This window comes from Dipodomys merriami, unplaced genomic scaffold (assembly GCF_024711535.1).
Source record: "Dipodomys merriami isolate MVZ:Mamm:240054 unplaced genomic scaffold, mDipMer1.0.p SCAF_286, whole genome shotgun sequence".
In the NCBI taxonomy this organism is placed as follows: Eukaryota; Metazoa; Chordata; class Mammalia; order Rodentia; family Heteromyidae; genus Dipodomys; species Dipodomys merriami.
In genome coordinates, this window is record NW_027204337.1 from 1012999 (window position 1) to 1037379 (window position 24381).

Genomic DNA, 24381 nt, shown 5'->3' on the forward strand with positions numbered 1-24381 from the left:
ATTCTTGGCTTTTATGTTCATGATCTACTCCTTATGCCACACTTCAGATTCTGACATTGTTTTATTTTGTATCATGAGTCCTCTCATCTGATAATGGTAATAAAGTGGTGCCCCCTGTTATATTTTCTCTTCCAAGATATTTATAAAAACTACATTGGAAAACTAAATAAAAATATGTATATATATTTTTGTAGATCGTGGGGCATGAACTCTGGGCCTGGGTGCTGTCCTTCAGCTGTTCAGCTCAAGGCTAGGGCTCTACTATTTGATCCACAGCACTGCTTCTGGCTTTTTCTGTTCATGTGATGTTGAGGAATCAAACCCATGGCCTCATGCATGCGAGACAAGCACTCTACCACTGAACCACATTCCAAGCCCTAGAAAAATGTTTTAAAAAGTGGATTCATCACAGAACATTAAATAAAAACTTAGTAATTTAATGGAATTTTCTTGCACATTTAAACAACAGAAAAATATTGCAGAATGTTTTTAAAAGATGAGGAATATAGATTAACTAACATTGAGCATCTCATGTGTAAAAGTAGTGTTCAGAAACTCTGTATGAAGTTAGATCCATATAAATAGTTCAGATTTCCCATTTCTTGGGACTTTAGACAGGAACTTGAGCATGTCCCAACTCTTCACAATTGTGAACTTCTTGGCTCTGAGTGACACTTGGTGTAGAAGGGAGGATTTCATTCATCATATCATCATGGTGTGAGGTCATCCTCGAATGAACACCTGGCACCATACACACTGCCATAGGCCTTATAGTTTCAAAAAATAAATCCCACATTCACACGCTACTACTAGGCCTGGATATGAAACCATTTTAAAATGACAAAAAATGAGCAGCAAGCAAAATGGACTTTAACTGTTGTGAAATTTTCAGGGCGAATTAAGGATATTGGTGACATGGAAAAACAATAAAATTGGATTTGAAGAAGCCCCATGTCTGCAGAGTTGCTGGAGCCTGTGAGCTGTGAGATCTAGGGACAGAGTCTCAGCCTCACCTCTGCTTATGCCACCGTCCAGAGACCAATGACCCCTTGTCTTTCCTCCACCTTCAGGACACAGAACATCCAGTCATGGAAAGAAATGACATGGTGCAGAAGGCCGAAATGGCCAAGCAGGCTGAGCGAAATGCTGACATGGCAGCCTGCATCAAGTCTGTAAGTGAGCAAGAAGCTGAATTACCTAATGAGGAAAGGAATCTTCTCTCAGCTGCTTATTGGAGCCCATAGGTCCTCTTGGAGGGTAGTTTCAAGTATTGAGCAAAAGGCAAAAGATGCTGAAAAAATCAGCAGATTGTTTGAGAACACAGAAAGAATTGAGAACAAGCTAAGAGATCTGCAATGATATACTGTCTCTTTTGGGAAAGTTTTTGATCCCTAATGCTCCACAAGCAGAGAGCAAAGTCTCCTATTTGAGAATGAAGAAAGACTGCTACCAAGACTGAGGTTTGCTGCTGGTGATGACAAGAAAGGAATTGTGAATCAGTCACACCAAGCATACCAAGAAGTTTTTGAGATCAGCAAAAAGGAAATTCAACCAGTGCATCCTATCAGATTGTGTCTGGCCCTTAACTTCTCAGTGTTCTATTATGAGATTCTGAACTCCCGAGAGGAAGTTTCCTTTCTTGAAAACACAGCTTTTGATGAAGTCATTGCTGAACTTTATACTTTATGTGGGTTATGTTACTTCTATTTTAATTTCTGTATTACCATGTGTTTTTTGTTTGTTTGTTTCATATTAGGAGAGTAGAGCCTGTTAACATTTAGTGAGTTATCGGTTTTCATCATGAGATGGCCAGTATGATGATGTGGAATTTTTAAATATTATAAATGTTTGGCATGTGCTTTGGTTCATGGTGACTTCACAAGGGCCAGTGTTGAAACTGATTCCATGTCTAAGCAAAGAAATCTTCCTACATATTGGTTTGTACTGGTGGGAAATAAGAGGGAAATTGTTTCCAGTCACAGTTGTAGTTATTGTGGGTATTATGAAGTTTTGGAGCCCTTGTATGGCTGTGGCTCAAACAATATTCCATGGCTATTCCAAGTTGGAATCATGTATTTCTGTGGAAGAGTCTATTTCAGTGAGCACACCTTTGACTACAGTACCAGAAGTGTTCTTTCAGACAAAGTTGTGACCCAATTAACTCTGGATAAGGGCAGAAACAGTTCACATTCCAATATTTGTGAAGTTACCTGCTGTTTGCTCAAAAATTATTTTTGCTACACATTTTATTTGTATTTCATTGTTTTAGACAACCTAAGAACTGATGTAAAAGTAAAGGTGTAGTAAAAATGAACTGCTTGGTATTGACTATTCATGTATATTCAGCAAAGCTATAAACAAAAAACCCTATGTTTAGGAAATTGAAAGACTTGGAAAAAATTATATTAAGTGAAGTAAGCCAGGCCCAAATAAACTTAGGTCCCATGGTTTCCCTTATTTGCAATAACTAGTATATGACTGAGTCAAGCAGAAAAGGTCAGATAAGTTGATGTTAGGGAAATGAACCCTAAGATATGTATTCAAATGCTTTTTTCTTTCAGGTGATTGTTTCTAACAAATTTATAAGATTATTTCTTTGTTGCTTTGTATGTCCCTCCCCCATGGTATACCATCTGCTTTCACTGTATTTGAGGTTGGTATAATTTGTGGAGGGGAAGGGAAAAAAATTGCCTAAATAGGGATACAGGTGGATCCATCGTAACAATGAGATGATATGTGGAAGATGTTATGTGGAAAAATGAACTTTACAACTTTGGTGGGGGGGGGAGCAGGATTGGGTTGGGGGATGGGGGGAGGATGGGAAGGGATTGGAAGGGGAAACAAAGGAGGAGGCTACAATGCTTGATAAGAAATGTACTCATTATCTTGTCCATGTTATTGAACCCCTTTGTACAGTATTTTCACAATAAAAAAACCCTATGTATTTAACTTATTTTTAGATTAATTTTCCTTCTGTGATTTTTTTTTCATTTTTGCTGTGTGCCTCAAACACATGTGTTGTAAAATAAAACTAATTAACGGGGAAATAAGATGATGGCCTGCTTTGTTGAATGTCTTGAAATTTTCATGAACAATCAAGCATAATTGTTAAGAACACATGTATTAAGTTCATTTAAGTGGAATAAAACATTTTTGAATGGACTTTTCAACTACTTTCTCTATTATTTGTCATGTAAATCTTTCTTTTGAGTTTGAATCTCCTCTAAGGAAATTGTACATTATTAGAAAATTGTTTCTTAGTCCCTTTTGGCAAGTAATAGGCTTTTACTGAGTTAAAGTGCAAAGTTTATCATAACAACAAAAATACTAATGTAACTACCAAATACCTCCCATATTCCCCATTCTCCCCTCACCTCAAAAGCAAAAGTGTTTTTTTCTCCCTTGAGGAGTGAAAAATTGGCCCATATGACATTGGATAGCATTAACTGTAAATTCTATGCTTCCTAATCCGTTTTGGTTTTTCAGAATTTCTTGGTACAGTTTGCCTTCGATTTTGGTCATTCTGTTTATCAGGTGCATAGGACTTCCTTCTTTTCTTAAGCCTTCTACCTTGTCACTTGTCTTAGTGGCTGTGTACTTGGGAAATGGCCACATGATCTTTCTGGCTCTACATACTCTGTAAGATCCCTTGTTCCTTTGCTTGCATCCCATACTCTATTTCCAACATCCTCTACTGCAGCACATCTTACCTTAGTTGATGAGATTGTGTATCTCTTATAAACTCTATCCCAAATGGTCTGTCTGTCATTTTTGCCATTAAATCTTTCTTCTCGCAATAATGATGAGGCTGTTATACCTAAATCTCATCCTACAGAATATTTCCTTGGTACATAACAGAAAACAGCAAACAAAAATGCCATTTGAAAAGGTGCATTTGTTTTTTCTTACAGAATGTAAGATCCTCTAGAGCAGGCAATATTTTCTGTATGTTCTATTGTGCCTAGTACACTGTAAATGCTCAATAAATACTGATGGTCTGAGGCAAAAAATATCTGCCTTCTTTATTTGAAATACCAGCTATACCAATTACTTGAGTTCGATATAGTTTTAAAATAAAAGTTTGCAGTTATGTCGAAGACAGTCAGACATATAGACATACATTTATGTATATAAACACACATATATTGCTTTGGTGTAAGCAGTAAGATTACATTTGCCTAACATAAAATATAAAATCAATGCTATATATAAATCAGTACAAACTCACCCAGTCAATTGAATCCACCCAGATTCCTTCATAAAACCTGTAAACTTTTCAGCTCTTTTGCACAAGTGTTAGCCCTTCTGACTAATCTCATCTCAAAAGAAGCCATGATGGAAAAGAACCCAAGACCAATATCTGGGCCTTTAACAGGCACACAAAAGAGGTGAGATCCATTTTCAAAGATGGGATATCAGTAAAATTATTAAATTATTTGGGATTGAAAACCAAAGAAATCAAGATCTCTACAAAGAAGGGGACCAAAACGAAAGGAATTTAGTTCAGTCATAAACCAAAAACACAGTTCACCTTGATGTGAATAGTTTCTCTGACATATCAGCACCATCAGTAATTATTCCTGGTTCTACATTTGGTACTTTTGCTTCTCTCTGAAAAACTTGGGGAGGTTTTTCATGTAACAAAAAAAATCTCTTTTGCTTCACTATTTATGCAATGAGTGTTAATAGTTTACCAAAGGACCTTTTGTGGTCACTAGGCCCCAGATGTAATATAAATAACAAGACTCATGTTCTTATAGTTAATTAAACTGAGTTCCATCCATTTGTAGGTTCTCAAGTAAGTTAGGATGGAAAGAAATTAGAGAGGCTGTTGCATTAAGAAAGTAACAATTAACACATTGTAAATATGCTTATAGGGTCTTTCTTCAATTTTTAGCCTTTCCCTAGAAAATTGTGTTGTCATAGGACAATGAAAATTTTTTAATTACAAAAATCATTAAAAGGCATGGACCTATTCATTGGTAAAGACAAAATGCATTTGCGGGACTGGAATTGAAAAAATAATTAAAAGGAATTGGGGTAATAATGGAGCTTTCTGTTTTTAATTCCTCATGCAGGACTGCATGAAGGAAAGAATCCTGCTCAGTGCAATCAAGTTGCACTTGAAGAAAATGGGGTAGCAATTGCTAAGGCCAACAGCAATATGACCACTGTCAAGATGGATGACCAGCTTAGCAAATCAATGAGCACTAGCAACATGTCTTTGATGTCATTGGAATGAGGTAAGAAATGCCCTAATATTGCTTTCTACTCTCATGGATCTTCACAGAGCTAGGAAACTAAGTATGTTCTTCCTCGACAGTCATCTAGCAGTTTTATAAAATTGCAGTTTCATGCTTGGTGATTAGAAAGAAAAATTGGAAATTGTGCACTCAGCAATAAAAGAGATGTATTATTAGTTTAAAATGGTGTGCATTAGGCTAGTTTTGTTTTTCTAGTACTGGGAATCAAACCCAGAGTCTCTGGGAAAGAACTGCTATACTTGTGTTTCTTTGAGATTCAGTCTTCCTATGTTACCTAGAATGGCCTTCTTCTCCTGAACTTGAATGATTCTCCCTGTTCAGCCTTAGAAGTTCTTGGACTATATGTGTATCACTGGGCCTGGAACGATTAGGCCTACACATTTATTTTGAGACAAGTTCCTAGGGAGCTTTCACCAGGAAGTTAGGAATTCTCTGGTGATGCTGCATTATCAGTAAAGGAACTGTGTTGTCCCAAATAATGCCTGACTATTCCTGACTGTGTGGCAAATGTCAGAGGTCAGGACACAAGCCTGGTTTCTAGAAGTGGCCCCTGTCTCTTCCCACACTCAGGACCTGGGATAACAAAGATTTATTCCAAAGTCTAATGGGTAACACCTGGGAAGACAATATGAGATAGCTTAGAGTGACTGAGAGGAACTTTCAGGATCATAGAAGAGGGAGAAATTCACACTGAAATAGGGCATGCAAACAAAGACAAAAACACACTGGTTTGGGGCAAGCAATCAAGCATCACAGAGACCTACCCTTCACTTCACACTTGCACCTCACCCACATTCCACCGATCTCCCCAAACCACCATCTGTTTGAACAGCAATGGTGGTGAGGTGCATGCTCTAAGAGCATTCCTCCCACCCACAGGATGCGTTTCACTATTTAGCTGAACAAATTGTTTAAGAAATGGTAATGGGAACACCATGAGTTCAAGCCACAAGAGCAACAATGAACATCAAAGAAAAGAAAAGAAAAGAAATTAAAAGAAAAGAATCTTAAAATAACGGAAAAATTTGGAAAGAGCCAGAAACGACTTAAGATTTCAAAAATGAAATTTGGGCATTTCTGGGAAATTATTAGATTTTTAAAAAAAATTTACATGGTGCAAGGATTATGCTGTAAATCTAGCAATTCTGCTAGTTTATTGCAGTGTATACATTAGAGCATGAAAAATGACCAAGAATCAGTTTAGTGCCTGCGAATACCTATTTATATTGAACAGGGAGCTATTCCAAAATGTAAAGAAATCAGGTGTAATTTACATTCAACAGAACTCAAAAGCTAACCTCTCATAACCTCAATTACATTAGTAGATCTAAGAATTAAAAAGCCAACTTATTTCATGCTTCCAATACTTGTCCATTTCTCGGATATTCTAACAATGTTTCAGGAGACACATAGTGATTTTCATTTAAAAACAAAAAAAAAACTCACCTATGCTCGTGCAAGCAGGAGAAAACCTTCCTATGCATCCCTGCAGTCCTAAGACAAAGGGCCTAGCATTGATGGAAAATACTTCCTCTCAGAGTGGCACCATGCATTGTGGGAATTGTAGTCTATGTTGCAGCACAGATCCTTTGAAAGTGCAGGGTTTGTATTCTCTATTTTTTTTTAAAGCAGGACAAAGATCCTTCTGCGCATGTGCCTCCCCACCCACTGTGGGTGTTTCCAGCCTGCAAATTCCAGTTCCTTTCCAGTTGGCTTGCTGCTAGAAGGTTTCTCTTCAGTGGAGAAGGTTTCTCTTCAGTGGAGCTTGGGAGGTGTAACTTGAAGGGATCTCAGGCTGCAGAACCAATATCAGGTAGGAACTGCGAGCTGGATACAAAACACAAGGTGAAATTGATCCTCCATGTGTTCATCCAGCATGGGGCTAATGATTTCTTCAGGGTTCAAGAGTTTGTGCTGCCACAACTCTTGTGACTCCAGGTGTCAGAAACTGGCTTGCAACGTTCTGACAGCTAGTTGGGAGGTTCTTCAGAATAGGAGAAAGTGTGCATTTAGATTTCCATGACGGTGAAATTCTGCTGTTAACACGTGACTTTATTATCTTTGCCCAGGTGTAAGATGAGCATGGTAACAATTGCAGTAAAATTGTGAGGGGTGTGCCTGATTTGACTCCATTTATACTGCAGTTGTATTTTGGGTTTCTGTGTTGTTTCTCCTAGAGGTGTCTCCACTCTTCTCCTGCATTGTTAGCTCTCTTAGTACTGCTGGCTTTAGTTCACACGTGTTTGTACACGACCTTTCAAGCAACAGGTCTACATGAGATATTACAGTAGTGTGTGATGGTCCTGTTTTTTTTTCTTTTAGTTAAGCAATGAATCCTAGCAATGTTTGAAGGAGGATACCTTGTCAACTCTGACAAGCCCTACAGAGCAGAGGCAGAAAGGCAAAGGAAGGACAACATGTTTTCAGGTTCCTTGCCTTAGCAAAGATTGGTTCTACTTCCTAGAACACAAGACTCAGGTGGTACTCTTTCCTCTAACTCTCCCAATCACTTGATGCTGTTGGAAGGTTTACACTAACTAGTAGGAGGGGGAATGAACTTGCCTGAGGAATCAGTCAGAACCTAGTGCTCAGAAGGGACATGGGGCTGTGATTTGTGGTGGAGGAATTATTGTCACAAGTGAAACTATCTATCTCTGTTCTTACTAATTTATTCAGCCTGTTCACACTATCAATTCTTGTATATGATCTCTCAAATGTCTCACCTGTGGATATAATGATAGTAGCGTTATAGCGTTGGTTTTTACCTGCAGTTGAGAATGTGTTTGTCATGAAGTGTTACAGAAGGAAATTAAAGTACTGTTTCTTGCTCAAAGTGGTGTGTTTTTTAGATGTAACGTATAATGAGGTTTTAGGTAGTGTTCTCTATTTTGTCTCAATCTGCTCGAAGAAGTATTATTTCACTTAAGAAATTCTTCATGGAAATTGAAGTCAATGAAGCTTGAACATTCCTTTAAAATATGTTAGTGAAACATGTTGATCCCTTTTATGCTTTGCACTTCCTATGGATTTTCCTAGCTTAAAATGTTACTGGCATGGATATTCTCCACTTTATCTGTCCTTGACAAGTTACAATTTCTCCACTAGATTATTAAGCCTAATTTACATCATTTAAAATGAGAGACTGCCTAAATATGTATTCCAAAACAATTGTTCAATAGAATTTAAATACAATACAATAAAATGCTCTTTTTGTGTGCTAGACCTGGTTCTTGGACTCAAGCACTGGACATTGACCCTGAGCTCCTTTTGTTCCAGCATAATGTTCTACCACTTAAGCCACATTTCCACTTCTAGGTATTTTAGTAGTTTATTGGAGATCAGAGTCTCTTAGACTTTCCTGCCCCAGCTGGCTTCAATCTGTGGTGCTCAGATCTCAAACTTCTGAGTAGCTAGGATTACAACCATGAGCCACCAGAGCCCAGTTACAAAATAAACTCTTTTAAACATAGATTATGTTTGTAATGAAATAATATGAAATAGCAGACTTTAAATTTAAGGAGGATACTCTAAATCCCAAAACAAAAAGAAAATATCCCACCCTGAAATCTACAACACTTGTGGTTTTGAGTAATGGAATATGGATAATTAGCCTACAGAAAATTCTTGTAACTTTTTAAAAGTAAGAAACCATTCTTGTGACGTGGAACAATCCAAAATGAATGTACAAATGTTGTTTTTTAGTGATTCATACTGTTTCTTAGCACAAACGACCTAACTGAAGTTTACAGAGTAGATTTTCATATTTCATATGTCACTGTAAAGTTTGTTATTTTATATAAAGAGTTTCTCTTCCATATAGTTGTGTAAAAAAAATCCTCTGGATAGTAGCATTTCCTGTGTAAAAGCCAAACAATAAATATAAGAAAAAGCATATAGGTATTTAAATCATTTTTTAGTTTTATAAATCTGTATTTTGGGGTGTCCTCAGCTTAGAATTTTGTGTTAGTATTATTTGTGCAACATAAGATTTTAATCTTCTGGTTCTTTCTGTGATTGGGTGGTTGGTGTTCTGTCACTCCTATGACTAATATTTCATGTTTCATCTTTATTAAGCCCTTTATCTCCCAGAGAATGGCCACAATTCTTCACAGAATTGTTTAGGAAAGTGACCATTAGGGACTTCTCAAACCTGCATTTACATAACCTTTACTGATTACATAAAGTAGGCTAAATGACAAATTTCAAGTTATTGCTCAAGGGTGCTCCAAGAATTTGGATGCAGAGAACTATGCCATTTGAAAACCATTATTGAAATATTATAATACAAGTAATATGTATTATACATTTTCCTGTACAATTTTGCGTGAGTTAATATTGAGTTATAATGTATATTCTCTCCATGGAGTTTAAATATATAAATTAATAAGACAGAGTGCAAAAGATACCACCTCACTCCAGTTAGAATGGCTATAATCAAGAAGTCTAATAACAGATGCTGGAGGGGATACGGACAGAAGGGAACCCTACTGCATTGTTGGTGGGAGTGTAAACTTGTTCAACCACATTGAAAAGTAGTATGGAGGCTCTTCAAAAGACTCCACATAGAGCTCCCCTATGACTCAGCAATCCTACTTTTGGGCATTTACCCAAATGTTCACAAACAAGACCACACTAAAGCTACCTGCATGACTATGATTATTGCAGCATTATTTACCATAGCGAAGATATGGAACCAACCCAGATGCACCTCAGTAGATGAATGGATCAAGAAAATGTGGTATATATACACAATGGAATTCTATGCCTCCATCAGAAAGAATGACATTGCTCCATTTGTTACAAAATGGAAAGGCTTGGAAAAAATTATATTAAGTGAAGTAAGCCAGGCCCAAAGAAACATAGGTCCCATGGTTTCCCTCATTTGAAATAACTAGTATGTGACTGAGTCAAGCAGAAAAGGTCAGTAAAGTTGATGTTAGGGAAATGAATCCTAAGATATGTATTCAAATGTTTTTTTTTTTCTTTCATGCAATTGTTTCTAACACATTTATGAGATTATTTCCTTGTTGTTTTGTATGTCCCTCCCCCACGGTATAACACCTGCTTTCATTGTATTTGATGTTGCCATAATTTGTGGAGGGGAAGGGAAAAAACAAATCCTTTAAAGAGGGATACAGTTGGGCCATTGCAACAATGAGACGTACAGTTGTAATGTCGAAAATGAACTTTACAACTTTGGTGGGGGGGAAAGGATGTGGGAGGGGGTCGGGGGAGGAGGTGTTGGGAAGGGGAAACAAAGGAGGAGGCTACAATGCTGGATAAGAAGTGTAGTCATTATTTTGCCCATGTAATTGTAACTCCTCTGTACAGTATGTTCACAATAATTTTTTTTTAAAAAAGTTCAATGGAGTCCTAGGATCCATTTTAATGAATAGAAAAATAATTCATACAACCCTAAATATATTTCCTTAATAACTAGTAGTATTAAAGGTGTGGATTTTTGTTTTAATTATTCAATTATTTTTAGGAACCTGAGTTTTTATGAATTCTGTATGTATATTAACCTAGAATACTGTTTGTCTACCTACTAATGGACTGTGGAGTCATCTTCAGTGGAGCATTTAATACTCTACTTGAGACATCCAATATTCTTCGCCCATAAGAAGGCTTTGTGCTTTTTCACTCCATGTATAATGTTTTGAGCAGGAAAATCTGGGCATAATCACACAGGTTCTTTCCTGACTATGTCAATTGCCTTTTCTCCAAGCTATGCTTCCAGAATCTTCTCTTCATTGTCAACAGCAAGAAAGAATGAGAGGATCTCTGGTGAGTTGCTTTTTATATCTCATTTTTTACATTCCATTTTAGGAAGCTAAGTTTATCCAAGATTTAAAAACAACAACAACAAAAAAAAAGATTCAGCTTCAAGAACTTGCTCCTAAATCAGGTAAAGATGGTTTTTAGAATGAGTAGATTATAAAATGTTACAATCTGTCTTATTGAGGGCAGACTTGCTTGGAGTTTTCTGATATGAGATAAAGTAGTCACACTTGTTTTGTGATTCAATGCCATTGAGGGGGTCACTTGTCATGTAAAGTGGACATTTGCTGACAACTTGTCAGAGATCACCTCCTTATTAGTAATGTTGAATTATGTTAAAGAGGTTTTACTGGAGTTTCTGAAATAGTGTGGTCATACACACAACTTCAAATGTTAGAGATTATTTAGTAAGATATATGTAATTAAATTACTCTCCATACATACTTCTGGTCTTCCTGGTCTTTGATTACATAAAACCTGATAATATTTCCTAGAAAGCCCTCTGTATTTTTTCTAAGGTGTCCTCACAAGATTTTTTTTCTCTATTTACTCTCTTCATTCTGTTTCCTACTCATAAGCTTTCATCATTTCTCTCTTTCTCTCATTTTTATATATTTTCCTCCTTGTGTCTTCTTTTCTTTCAGTCCCCCTCTCTCCATCTGTCTCTCACCATTTTTCAAATGCTGTATCTGGGAACTTGTTTGTTTTACTGATCAATTTTCCTTTGCTGACATGGTTCTTTGAATTGAAATTATTCTTACCCCTTTTATCTTTATGTCTGAGATGAAGGTTTGTTGTGTTGCATGCTTGGTGTCTAAATTCAAAACTGATGGGATACACCTACCTCATTCTCCACTGTGCCTTTCTTGTGCTAGTGTTGGAACAGGAACTCACAGTCCTCACATTCTGTCAGCTTCCTCCTTCAGTGTTGGCACTACTTGTTTTTTTTTTAATCTTTTTGCATTGTAAAATAGTTTAGAGAGGGGTTACAGTTATGTGATTATATTTCCTATGGAGCATTGTTACCTGCTCCTTTGTTTTTTCCCTACCATTTCTTTCCTCCTAACATCTGCAACCCCTCTCACCCTCCCTCACACAAATGGCAAAGTTGGTTTTCAACCTAGTGCCTTGTACATCTCATTGTTACAATGGGTCAGCTTGTATCCCTATTTAAGCCTTTTGGTTTTTCCTTTCCTATCCCCAAATTAGAAAAATGTATATACAAGATGCAGGGTACCGCAAACAAATACAGTGAAAACAGGGGTTATACCTTGGGGGAAGAACATACCAAAGGAACAAAAAAAATAACATAGTACATTATAAAAGTGCATTAAAAACAATGGCAAGAAAGAGAAAAACCACTTGGGTTCCTGTCTTAGGGCTCATTTCGCTTCATATCATCTTATATGGTCATATGTACATAGCTTTTGACCGTTTCTGCTTGTCCTAGACATGTACTAGTTATTTCAAATAAGGGAGACCATGGGACCTATGTTACTTTGGGCCTGGCTTACATCACTTAATACAAGTTTTTCCAAGTCTTTCCATTTCCTAATAAATGGTGTGATACCATTTTTCTAATGGAGGCATAGAAAAGCATTGTGTGTGTGTGTGTGTGTGTGTGTGTGTGTGTGTATACACACACGTATATATGTATAAATGCATATTATGTATATATGGATATATATATATGTATATATATACCATATTTTCTTGATTCACTCATCTACTAAGGGGCATCGAGGTTGGTTCCATATCTTAGCTATGGTAAATAAAGCTGCAATAAACATAGGTGTGCTGGTAGCTTTAGTATACCTTTGTTTGTGATCTTTGGGTAAATACCCTAAAGTGTGATTGCTGGGTTATAGGGGAGCACTATGTAGAGTCTTTTGAGGAACCTCCATTCTACTTTCCAAAGTGATTGAACAAGTTTACACTCCCACCAACAATGCAGTAGGGTTCCCTTTTCTGTCTGCATCCCCTCCAGCATCTGTTGTTATTAGTGTTCTTGATTATAGCCAATCTATCTGGGGTGAGGTGGAATTTCAAGGTTGTCTTAATTTGCATTTCTTTTTGACTAGAGAATTGAGCCTTGTTTTGTTTTTGTATTTTTTTAAGAATGAAATAGCTCCATTTGTTAGGAAATGGAAAAACTTGGAAAAAAATTATACTACGTGAAATAAGCAAGGCCCAAACAAACATAGGTTTCATGATTTCCCTTACTTGAAATAACTAGTATATGTCTGAGACAAGCAGAAACGATCAGATAAGTTGATTTTAGGCGAAATGAACCCCGTTAAGGATTCAAATGTATTTTCTTTCTTGTAATTGTTTCTAACATATTTATAAGTTGAGCATTTTTTTTAAAGATATCTTTTGGCCATTCTTTCCTCTTCAGATTAGATTCTTGTTATGTCTTTAGCCCACTTATTTATTGGGCAGTTGTTTCTCTGAGGATTTGTTGTTGGGGATTTAATTTCTTGAGTTCTAAGTATATTTTAGTTATGAGACCCATGTTCATTTTATGCCTAGTGAAGATCTTTTCCCAATCTGTGGGCTTTGTATTGATCTTGTTAGCAATGTCCTTTGCATGCAGAAGCTCTGTGGTTTCATGCAATCCCATTTGTCCAATCTTTCTTTGATTTGTTGTGTTTCTGGGTCTCTATTAAGAAAATTTTGGCTGGTGCCAAGTACCACTAGAGTTTCTCCTATTCTTTTCTGTAATGTTTTTCAGGGTGTTTTCTTTGAATGTGAGGTTTTTGTTACTTTTGGAGTTGATTCTGGTGCAGGGTGATATATAGAGATGTAGCTTTAGTTTTCTTCTTGTAATGAACCAACTTTGCCACCACCTTTTACTGACGAAGTTGTCGTTCCTCCATTCTATTTTTTTAGCTCCCTTCTCAAAGTTTAGGTGGATATAGGTCTGTGTGTTCATTTCTGGGACTTCAGTATTCCATTGATCCTCAAGTTTGTTCTTGTGCAATTACCAAGCTGTTTTGATTACTATGGCTTTGTAGTACAGTTTGAAATTTGGTAGTGATATTCTACCAGCATTGTTCTTTCTGGTATGGATGGTTTTTGCTATCTAGGGTCTTTTATTTTTCCATATAAATTTATGGCTTGCTTTTTCTATTTCATTGAAGAATGAGGTTGGACTATTGATACGTATTGCATTGAATTTGTGGATAGCCTTTGGAAGTATTGTCATTTTCACAATGTTGATTCTCCCAGTCCGGGAGCATGGTAGGTTTTTCCACTTCCTAAGTTGTGCTTTAATTTCTTTTTTGGTACTATCTCTTGAGCCACACCTCCTCCAATCTGTTGATTAGCTGCTTCATTTGAGTTGTCTACCCAGTTGTCTGGCTTCCAGACTCCTTAGTAGCTAGGGTAGGATAAGCATCTTGAGCCAGAAGCACTTGTTTTGTTTTGTTTTTACTTACCTGAATATTTATCATTAACAGTTAATTGGATACTACAATGAAGTTAGATTATTGTTAACAGCATATTTAAAATTCAACCTAAGCTCCAGTATTTCATGTATCAATTAAGTGATGTATTTTATTTCTAATAATTGTAGCTGTTCTTCTAACTGTGGTACATTTTCTTCACTAACTTTATGCTCACACAACTCCATGAAGAAATTGTTTCAAATTTAAATTGAATTTATTGTTATAGTGGTGATGTATGGAGAGACTACCAGTTCTTGGGCCAGGTATTGAGTACATTTCCTGTCATGCTGTGTCTTCCATACCCTCACTCTCTCCCAATGTTTCCCTTCCATCTTGACTCATGATTTATATAGCTTACTTTCATCAGTGCCTAATGACCTCCATAGATGCACTTTTTACCCCATTTCCTTCTAGTTCCCTGGCTTTCCCCCACTCTCCAGAAGATATCCATGTGAATACACCATATATATTTAACCTTTTTTTTTTTTTTTTTGCCAAACTTAGAGCTTGAATTTGGAGCCTTCCTGGGCACCATTCCTGATCTTGATTTGCTCAAGTCTACAACTCTACCACCTGAGCCACAGTGCCATTTCTTAATTTTTCTGTTTATGTAGTGCTGAGGAATGGAACCTAGAGCTTCATGCATGGCAGGCAAGTACTCTAATACTTAGCCATCTTCCCAGCCCCAAACTATTTGTTTTTATTTCGAAGGTGAAGTAAGAAAGACGCTACATTTAATATTCTATAAATCACAATGAAGGAATACATTTCTTTGAGATCCATTGTAATTTCCCTGTGTTTATTTCATTCATAGTATACTGCAAATATATTTTTTAATTTTCATGTATTTATAACATAACTTTAATTTTTCATATTGGTTTCTACATCATTTGTCTTCTGATTTACTTTTAATCTTGGAATATGTGTCTTGATAAATGTAACACCATAGTGTTTTTTTTTAAGTTTAAGAAAATGGCATCCATGTGTATGTTAGTGCTGATTTTTTGTCTGGTTGTTATATCAGTTAGTAAGAGGAGTATGAGTTCTGCAATAGTAATGGTACATTAAAGTATTAAAACTGCATGGTCTTTTAAACATGTCTTTGTACACTTTGCTTTTCAGCATAAATTTTTATTATCATAATGTATAATCTGTCTGTTATTAGCAATTATCTGTATCTGTGGTCATACATTTGGGGCTGATGCTTATTTCCTACATATTATCCCAATTTGTATTTTTCATCATTAACTTTTGCTCATGGTATCTTTGTATATTTTTTTTAAATTTTTATTTCTCTCTAGTCCATGACTTTGGATTGCTCATTACGTTTTCTTTCTTCTGTTCATTTCAGACAGTGCCTTATATATTTACTATATTTTACAATATAAATATGGTCTTATTTCGATGAACATTTTGCTATTTAATATTTGTTTGTCTCATATTTAATTCTTATTTTGCTTCTATGTAACCTGCACACACCTCAAATTAACTGTAAATCACCTCTCATATAAGCTGCAGGCATTCTCCTGTACACTGTGAATTACCTCTGATACCAATTACAAATTAAATCTGATGTAAATACTTGTTATACTGCATTGTTCATAGGATAAAAATAAGACTGTATGCTTAATACAGGTGCCCTACTTTTTCAAAGATTTGTTTCTATGTTCCATTGAATTTGTGCAACTCAAAATATGCAAGGACTGCAAGATTTTTTTAAAATGGTCTTATTAATATTCTTCATACAGAAATAAGCAGACATTTCATGTAAAGAACAAAGGCCATTCTCAGGCTGAAGCATAGAGCTTCAGCAGAGGTAAAATGTGCAGGAAAATTGTTATACTATAGTACTGCAAGAAAATTAACTTTCTACCCTGTGGGATTCTTTGGTAGGAACACAAAGGAAATTAACTTGCTGGATGCATTTTTACTAGGAACATTAAACTTTACAATATTATCATAGTAGTAGCATATAGCATAATATAGTTACTTTTAAATGGAATCGAATGGAATTTATAACCTTTCTATTCTCCTTTTACATTTTTGTAGAAATAATTCTTTGAACTCAGACCCTCATATTTCCGAGGCAAGTACAAAATTAATTGATCCATGTGCAGGTTTCACAATCTTTGTTTTTAAAACACTTATGTGTTTGTATATAGAATTTCAATTCCTTATGAATTATGAATATGGTACTATAAGTTTTCTTTTCACAAGAGAAATTGCATACAATGTTTTCTATACATTCTTTTACCTACACATGTACCATTCCTTTAACTACACATTTACCTTTTTAATAATCTTGTCCTTTGTGTAGATCTATGTTAGCTATTTTTATTTTTCTCTTGATACAGAATAATTTTTTTTTGGTCTGGTTGTCAGGCCTGATCTCTGGCTCTAGGCCCTGTCTCTCAGCTCTTCAGCTCAAGGCTAGGGTTCTACCACTTGAGCCACAGCCCCACTTCCAGCTTTTTTTCTTTTTTGCTTATGTGGTGCTGAGGAATCGAACCCTGGGCCTCAGGCATGCAAAGCAAGTGCTCTACCACTGAGCCAGCCACCTTCCGAGCCCCACAGAATAATTTTTATAGCAGTTAAAATGAAGATGTGTTAATAATGCATTATCTTTCCCTAGGAATACCTTCAATCTATATTGTTAGAAGAGGCCCTTTGCCCAATGGATTGTGTATTAAAGTCTATTTTCTTTCAACATTTTATAGATATATTTTCTTTTTGTGTGTTAGTTATCATTCACCTCTGATATTGTCAAGAATTACTGTATTCCTTTTAGATGCTGTACAACAAATTAGTGCTGTATTTTATTCTAATTCTTAAAACTACTATATTTTTTAGATCATGTCCCAATTCATAGTTTTTATTCTCTATCCTTCTTGTGGTGGTCATATTTCACATTTTTGGAGATCATCTTGAGCATTCCTTAAACCTCTATCCATTTACATCCATCCTTAGCCTATTAAAATGCAAAGCTGATTAAGAAACATTTTATGGTAATAAGTAAGTATTCGGTGTGGTAGGAAGTAGTCAATGTTCACAAAGATTCATGCTGGCAATTCGTTTTTACATATGAAGGAAACATATGGCTATCTATGACCATTCTTTTATATCTAGAAATTTAATAACAAAAATGATTAACATCGTATGTTTTATTGTGAAAACTAAGTCAAATCTTATGAGAGCCAAATCATTCATTTACTATTTTTTGAGTAATTTTACTCCTTTTAACATTCACTGGATGCTGTGCTTTTCTTAGATCTACAAATGTGTTAAGTATTCCATATGATGTAATGACTATGTTGTGACTGTTTATGAGTGCACTATTTAATAGAAAATCTAAATAGTATTGTCAGTGAGGCAGAATATGAAAATGCAGAAAATATTTGTTTACTTCATTGTTACCCAGATATGTAGTAAATATTACCAAAATAAGCTAAACACACACTTTCAGACTCCTACTTATACTTATTGTTGTTTTGCTAGGTTATTAGCTTCGTAGAACTGTTTTCTTGTCTTTATTGCTGGAACCAGAAATGGGTTCTGATGTATTAGAAAAATTTTGTATGCATAATTACCAAGTTACTATAGAGGCAAATATTTCTACTTTGATTATATTTTCTCTCATTTTATAAATAACATAGAAAGTTTCAACCACATTCTGAAATACAAAAGCAGACATGTAGAAGAATGAAATTCTAGCTTTGGTGTTCTCATGACTCAGGGATTGATGGAGTCTGCCCTTACAGAAGCTGGTGTCATTTGATGATGTGGCTGTGGAATTCAGCTGGGAGGAGTGGCAGGAATTGGATATTTCTCAGAGGACCCTGTATAGAGATGTGATGCTGGAAACCTATAGCATGCTGGTGTCCTTAGGTAAGCCAAAAATATCACATTAACTTGAAAAGTTAAGTGGGGATTGACCTCTGGGCATTGGTACAGTGCCTCAGCTCTTCAGTTCAAGGTGAGCACTCTATCACTTGAGCAACAGCGCCTCTTCAAGCTTTCTGATGGTTAAATTGGAGATAAGTATCTCACAGCTTTCCTATTAGGGCTGGCTTTGTATGGCAATCCTCAGATCTCAGCCTACTGAGTAACTAGGATTACAGGTGTGAACCACTGGTGCCTGGAAAATGATTTGTTTTTAGTAGATATGTGAATATTTATAGAACTTTCAATGCTATTTGGATGTAAGTTTCCAGTCTGTGGGAAGTGTCACTTGTTTCGAATGAAGGTAGATTATATACAGGTAAATTATATACATTCAGAGGCAATTTTATTTTCATTGTTCAAGAATCCAAATCAGCAGTATGACAAAAGTTCCAAACTGTCTTCCGTAAAGAGAAGACTGTCTTCCCAAACTTGAGGTGATTATTGTGGGTAGATATACAATCTAGAAAACACATACATACATACATACATACATACATACATACATACATACATTTAACATTTTTGGAAGTATTTTACATTTAACATTATTGGAAGTATTTAACATTTAACATTATTGGAAGTATGAACTGGAAATCACTAGATTAGAGGGAGTATTTATAATCCAAACCTAGTACTAGATGCAGTGGTTCATGCCTGTAATTCTTAGGAGTCTGAAATCTGAGGCTTTCAGTTGGAAGAAAAAATGCCAGTGAAGTCTCCATGAGACTCTTATCTCAAGATAACCACTTTTAAACTGGAAGTGGAGCTAGGAGTCAAACTAATAGAATGCTAACCTTGAGAAAATGAATTGCATTCAAGTCACACAACCTGCAAAATTAATTCAAACCTAAGGGAGATTCAACCATGGAGCCAGTGAGAAATGAAAGATTTGGGAGCAACCTTGTTAACAGGATATCTGAAAACTTAGAACAATTTTGACACAGCATGAGCAATAGGTCTTCACTCTTCTTAACAGGGCACACTGGTCCTAAACCTCAATTGATTGTCAAGCTGGAGCAAGATGAAGAGTCATATATGAGAGAAGCCTCAGACAAGAATTTCTCAGGTGAGTTAAAGCATCTTGCGTATGATCTTGGATCCAGAACCAAATTGGTAAATTTGTCTTGCTATGTACTGACCAATAATATTCCAAATTCCCTTGCGTCCCATGTGTAGCAGAGAACTAGGTGATCTTTGTGTTAGAGTTGTGAATCAAAAATGCATGTAGATGCACACTGAACTGTGTAGGGCAGTAACGGTAAAGTTAGCAACTCTTTCTCTTTGTGGAAATTATTTTGAAAAAAGAAAATTAGAAATGTGAAAAATGAGATTTAGTTTTCTTTGAAACTAGGACTAGGCAGGTATAGCAAATGACTATGCCAAGGCTGCTATCCTCTGATAAGGATATGGAGGGTAGAGGCCAGGATACAGAACCAAAGCTTTCAGTCTAGAGAGAATGATTAACTAGGTGGTGAGCTGATGTGGCTTTAGTTCATGAGTCTGAGGGTTTAAAAGTCTGATGAGATTCTGTCTAAGATGGAGGGAAACAAATTTAAAATTTCTAAAGATACTTAATTCACAGTGAGAACTTATAACTGAAGAAATGTGGTTATAAAACTTATTTCTCAGGTGAAAGCAAAGGTTTGTATAAAAATGGTACAATCTCCAAAGTTAGAAAATACTGTTCTCCTAATGTTTGAGAAGTAAAGTAGCACAATATATAAATTATTTTAAGAAAATAAAACAATACAAAGCATCTATTCCCCTAAGATCAAACAAATCAATTTTTGGGAAAAAATGAAGAATGATACATATTAAATTATACAGGTTAAAAAGCTAGCAGTAAATAGTTTAGTAATTTGTATAAATAATTCCTCTGACATAAACAAAAGACATACCTGAAACACAGAAAAACATTTTCCATCATAAACTGTCAGTGTTACTCTTTTTTTATTGTGAAAATCATTTACAGAGGGGTTACAAGTACATGGGAAAGGTAATGAGTACATTTCTTATCAAGCATTGTTGCCCCCTCCTTTGATTTCCGTTACCATCCCTTCCCATCATTCCCCTCCAGCCCCCCGCCCCAGCCAAAGTTGTAAAGTTCATTTTTTGACATAACGTCTTGTACATCTCATTGTTGGAATGGGTCCACCTTCCCCTCCACAAATTATACCTACATCAAACACAGTAAAAACAGGGCTTATACCATGGGGGAGGGACATATAAAGCAACAAAGAAATATCATATATATATATATATATATATATATATATATATATATATATATATATATATATATATGTTAGAAACAATAGCAAGAAAGAAAAAAATATGAGTCCTTATCTTGGGGTTCGTTTGGCCTAACATCAACTTATTGACCGTTTCTGCTTGTCTCAGACATATACTAGTTATTGAAATAAGGGGAACCATGGGACCTGTTTCTTTGGGCCTGGCATACTTCACTCAATATAATTTTTCCAAGTCTTTCCATTTCCTAACGAATGGAGCCATATCATTCTTTCCGATGAATGCATGGAATTCCATTATGCATATATACCACATTTTCTTGAACCATTCATCTACTGAGGGGCATTTGTGTTTGTTCCTTATCTTAGCTATGGTAAACAATGCTGCAATAAGCATAGTTGTGCTGGTACCCTTAGTATGGTCTTGTTTGTGATCATTTGGGTAAATGCCCATAAGTGGGATTGCTGATTCATAAGGGAGCTCTATGTGGAGTCTTTTGAGGAGTCTCCATTCTGTTTTCTAAAGTGGTTGAACAGGTTTACACTGCCAACAAAAATGCAGTACCGTTCCCTTCTGTCCATATCCCCTCCAGCATCTGTTGTTATCAGAGTTCTTGATTATAGTAGCTCAGTGGTAGTGTGCTTGCCTTGCATGCATAAGGCTCTGGGTTCGATTCTTCAGCACCACATAAGCAGAAAAACCTGGGAGTCTTGCCGTGGCTGAAATGGTAGAGAGCTAGCTTTGAGCTGAAGAGCTGAAGGACAACACCAGGCCTGGAGTTCATGCCCCATGACAAAAAAGGGTGTAAGGAAGAGTATTACTTTCTTAATCAATACATTGTGGTGAAAGAAATTTATTTCTCATAAATCAATTCCTACTTTAATATTTTAAAATTTGTAACAGTTAAGATGGGAAAAATGTCTTTACCTTTATATTAAGGAGTATTTGGATCTTATTTATTTATTTTTTCTTCTTTATATAACTCATTTTAGATGTTCAAAAAATGAAGCATGTGATTAAGACTTACCAGGAAGGTCCAGATGAATGTCTGTGTGACGTAGCTGTCAGAAATATTAACACAATAGAGCAAAGAGTGAGATTAGTGACAACTTCTAACTTGACCTCAAAACAGAAGCCAGATCTGAATAGGACTGATGAGAACTCCTTAAGGATGATGACGGATGAGTTCATTCAGTGTCAGAACATGCTCCCCTACGGTGAGCCTGTTAAGATGCCGGCTGCATATATGCCTGGTGTTTCTCCTGTAGTTAAACAATCGCTTAGATATTCAGAGGCTTTTAGTCAAAATTATGATGGTCCATATTTTGAATATGGAGGAGAGAAGATATTAAATTCAAAGATGATATTCTTTCCACATAATTGGGTTTGTGTCAGAGATTCCACCTCTAACCATAATGAATATAGAGAAGAATATGATAAGTCTGCTCTTCTTGCCCAAGAACTTTGTCAGGGAAGGAGGTTTCCAGTCACTATGCCTCAGAAAAGAGACACAGGAGAGAATCCTTATACAAGTAGTGAATGTAAGAAATCATTCAGTAAGGATTTACACCTTACAAAACCTGAGAGGAAATATCCAGAGAAGCCTGATGAGTTTAAACAATGTGGAAAATCTATCTCTAAGAAGTCAGAACTAAGATCTGACAAACCTAAAACAACACCAGAAGAGAAACCCTATGAATATGAAGCATGTAGGAAATTTTCCACTCAAAAGTCAGGTCTCAGAAGGCATCACAGAACTGACAAAGAACAGAAGTTTGATGAATGTAACAAATGTGGAAATTCATGTAGAATGAAGTCATACATCAATATGTTTCAGAGAATACACACACAAGAGAAATCTTATGAATGTGACAAATGTGGAAATTATTTCAGACAGAAGTCAGACCTTACTGTTCATCAGAGAACTCATACAGGAGAAAAACCTTATGAATGTAATGTGTGTGAAAAGTCTTTCACCTGTAAGTCACACCTTACTGTTCATCAGAGAACACACACAGGAGAGAAACCTTATGAATGTAACAAATGTGGAAAGTATTTCAGATTAAAATCATACCTTACTGTCCATCAGAGAACACATACAGGGGAGAAACCTTATGAATGTAACAAATGTGGAAAGTATTTCAGACAGCAGTTTCACCTTATTCGCCATCAGAGAACACACACAGGAGAGAAACCTTATGAATGTAATGTGTGTGAAAAGTCTTTCACCTGTAAGTCAGAACTTACTGTTCATCAGAGAACACACACAGGAGAGAAACCTTATGAATGTAATGTGTGTGAAAAGTCTTTCACCCGTAAGTCAGAACTTACTGTTCATCAGAGAACACACACAGGAGAGAAACCTTATGAATGTAATGTGTGTGAAAAGTCTTTCACCCGTAAGTCACACCTTACTGTTCATCAGAGAACACACACAGGAGAGAAACCTTATGAATGTAACAAATGTGGAAAGTATTTCAGATTAAAATCATACCTTACTGTCCATCAGAGAACACATACAGGGGAGAAACCTTATGAATGTAACAAATGTGGAAAGTATTTCAGACAGCAGTTTCACCTTATTCTCCATCAGAGAACACACACAGGAGAGAAACCTTATGAATGTAATGTGTGTGAAAAGTCTTTCACCTGTAAGTCAGAACTTACTGTTCATCAGAGAACACACACAGGAGAGAAACCTTATGAATGTAATGTGTGTGAAAAGTCTTTCACCCGTAAGTCAGAACTTACTGTTCATCAGAGAACACACACAGGAGAGAAACCTTATGAATGTAATGTGTGTGAAAAGTCTTTCACCCGTAAGTCAGAACTTACTGTTCATCAGAGAACACACACAGGAGAGAAATCTTATGAATGTAACAAATGTGGAAAGTATTTCAGATTAAAATCACACCTTACTGTCCATCAGAGAACACATACAGGGGAGAAACCTTATGAATGTGACAAATGTGAAAATTTTTTCAGACAAAAGTCAGACCTTACTGTTCATCAGAGAACTCATACAGGAGAGAAACCTTATGAATGTAATGTGTGTGAAAAGTCTTTCATCCGTAAGTCAGAACTTACTGTTCATCAGAGAACACACACAGGAGAGAAACCTTATGAATGTAATGTGTGTGAAAAGTCTTTCACCCGTAAGTCATACCTTACTGTTCATCAGAGAACACACACAGGAGAGAAACCTTATGAATGTAACAAATGTGGAAAGTATTTCAGATTAAAACCACACCTTACTGTCCATCAGAGAACACATACAGGGGAGAAACCTTATGAATGTAACAAATGTGGAAAGTATTTCAGACAGCAGTTTCACCTTATTCGCCATCAGAGAACACACACACACAGGAGAGAAACCTTATGAATGTAATGTGTGTGAAAAGTCTTTCAACCATAAGTCAAAACTTACTATTCATCAGAACACACACAGGAGAGAAACCTTATGAATGTAACAAATGTGGAAAGTCCTTCATCCGGAGTTCATACCTCAGGAAGCATAAGAAAATCCACACACATGAGAAACCTTAGGAATGTGATAACTATGGAAAGTTTCACCTGGAAGAAAAATAAGTTTGCATGATAGAACCAAAACTGGATAGAAGCCTTGTGAATGTTGCAAATGTGGAGCCTTTTAGCCAGAAGGCATACCTCATGGTTCCAAATTGAATGCACACAGG

At 36.1% G+C, this 24381-nt stretch overlaps 1 protein-coding gene across 1 annotated transcript in view; it reads left to right on the forward strand.

The window, feature by feature from the left end:
• The window catches only part of LOC138838636 (zinc finger protein 431-like), a 38925-nt gene extending 14857 nt beyond the window's left edge, over positions 1-24068 (forward strand). The window contains 5 exon segments of the mRNA XM_070038038.1: positions 1071-1172; positions 6894-7109; positions 18253-18415; positions 22656-22665; positions 22832-24068. Coding sequence (XP_069894139.1) covers positions 1071-1172; positions 6894-7109; positions 18253-18415; positions 22656-22665; positions 22832-24068 — 1728 coding nt within the window.
• Positions 24069-24381: the final 313 nt, after the last annotated feature.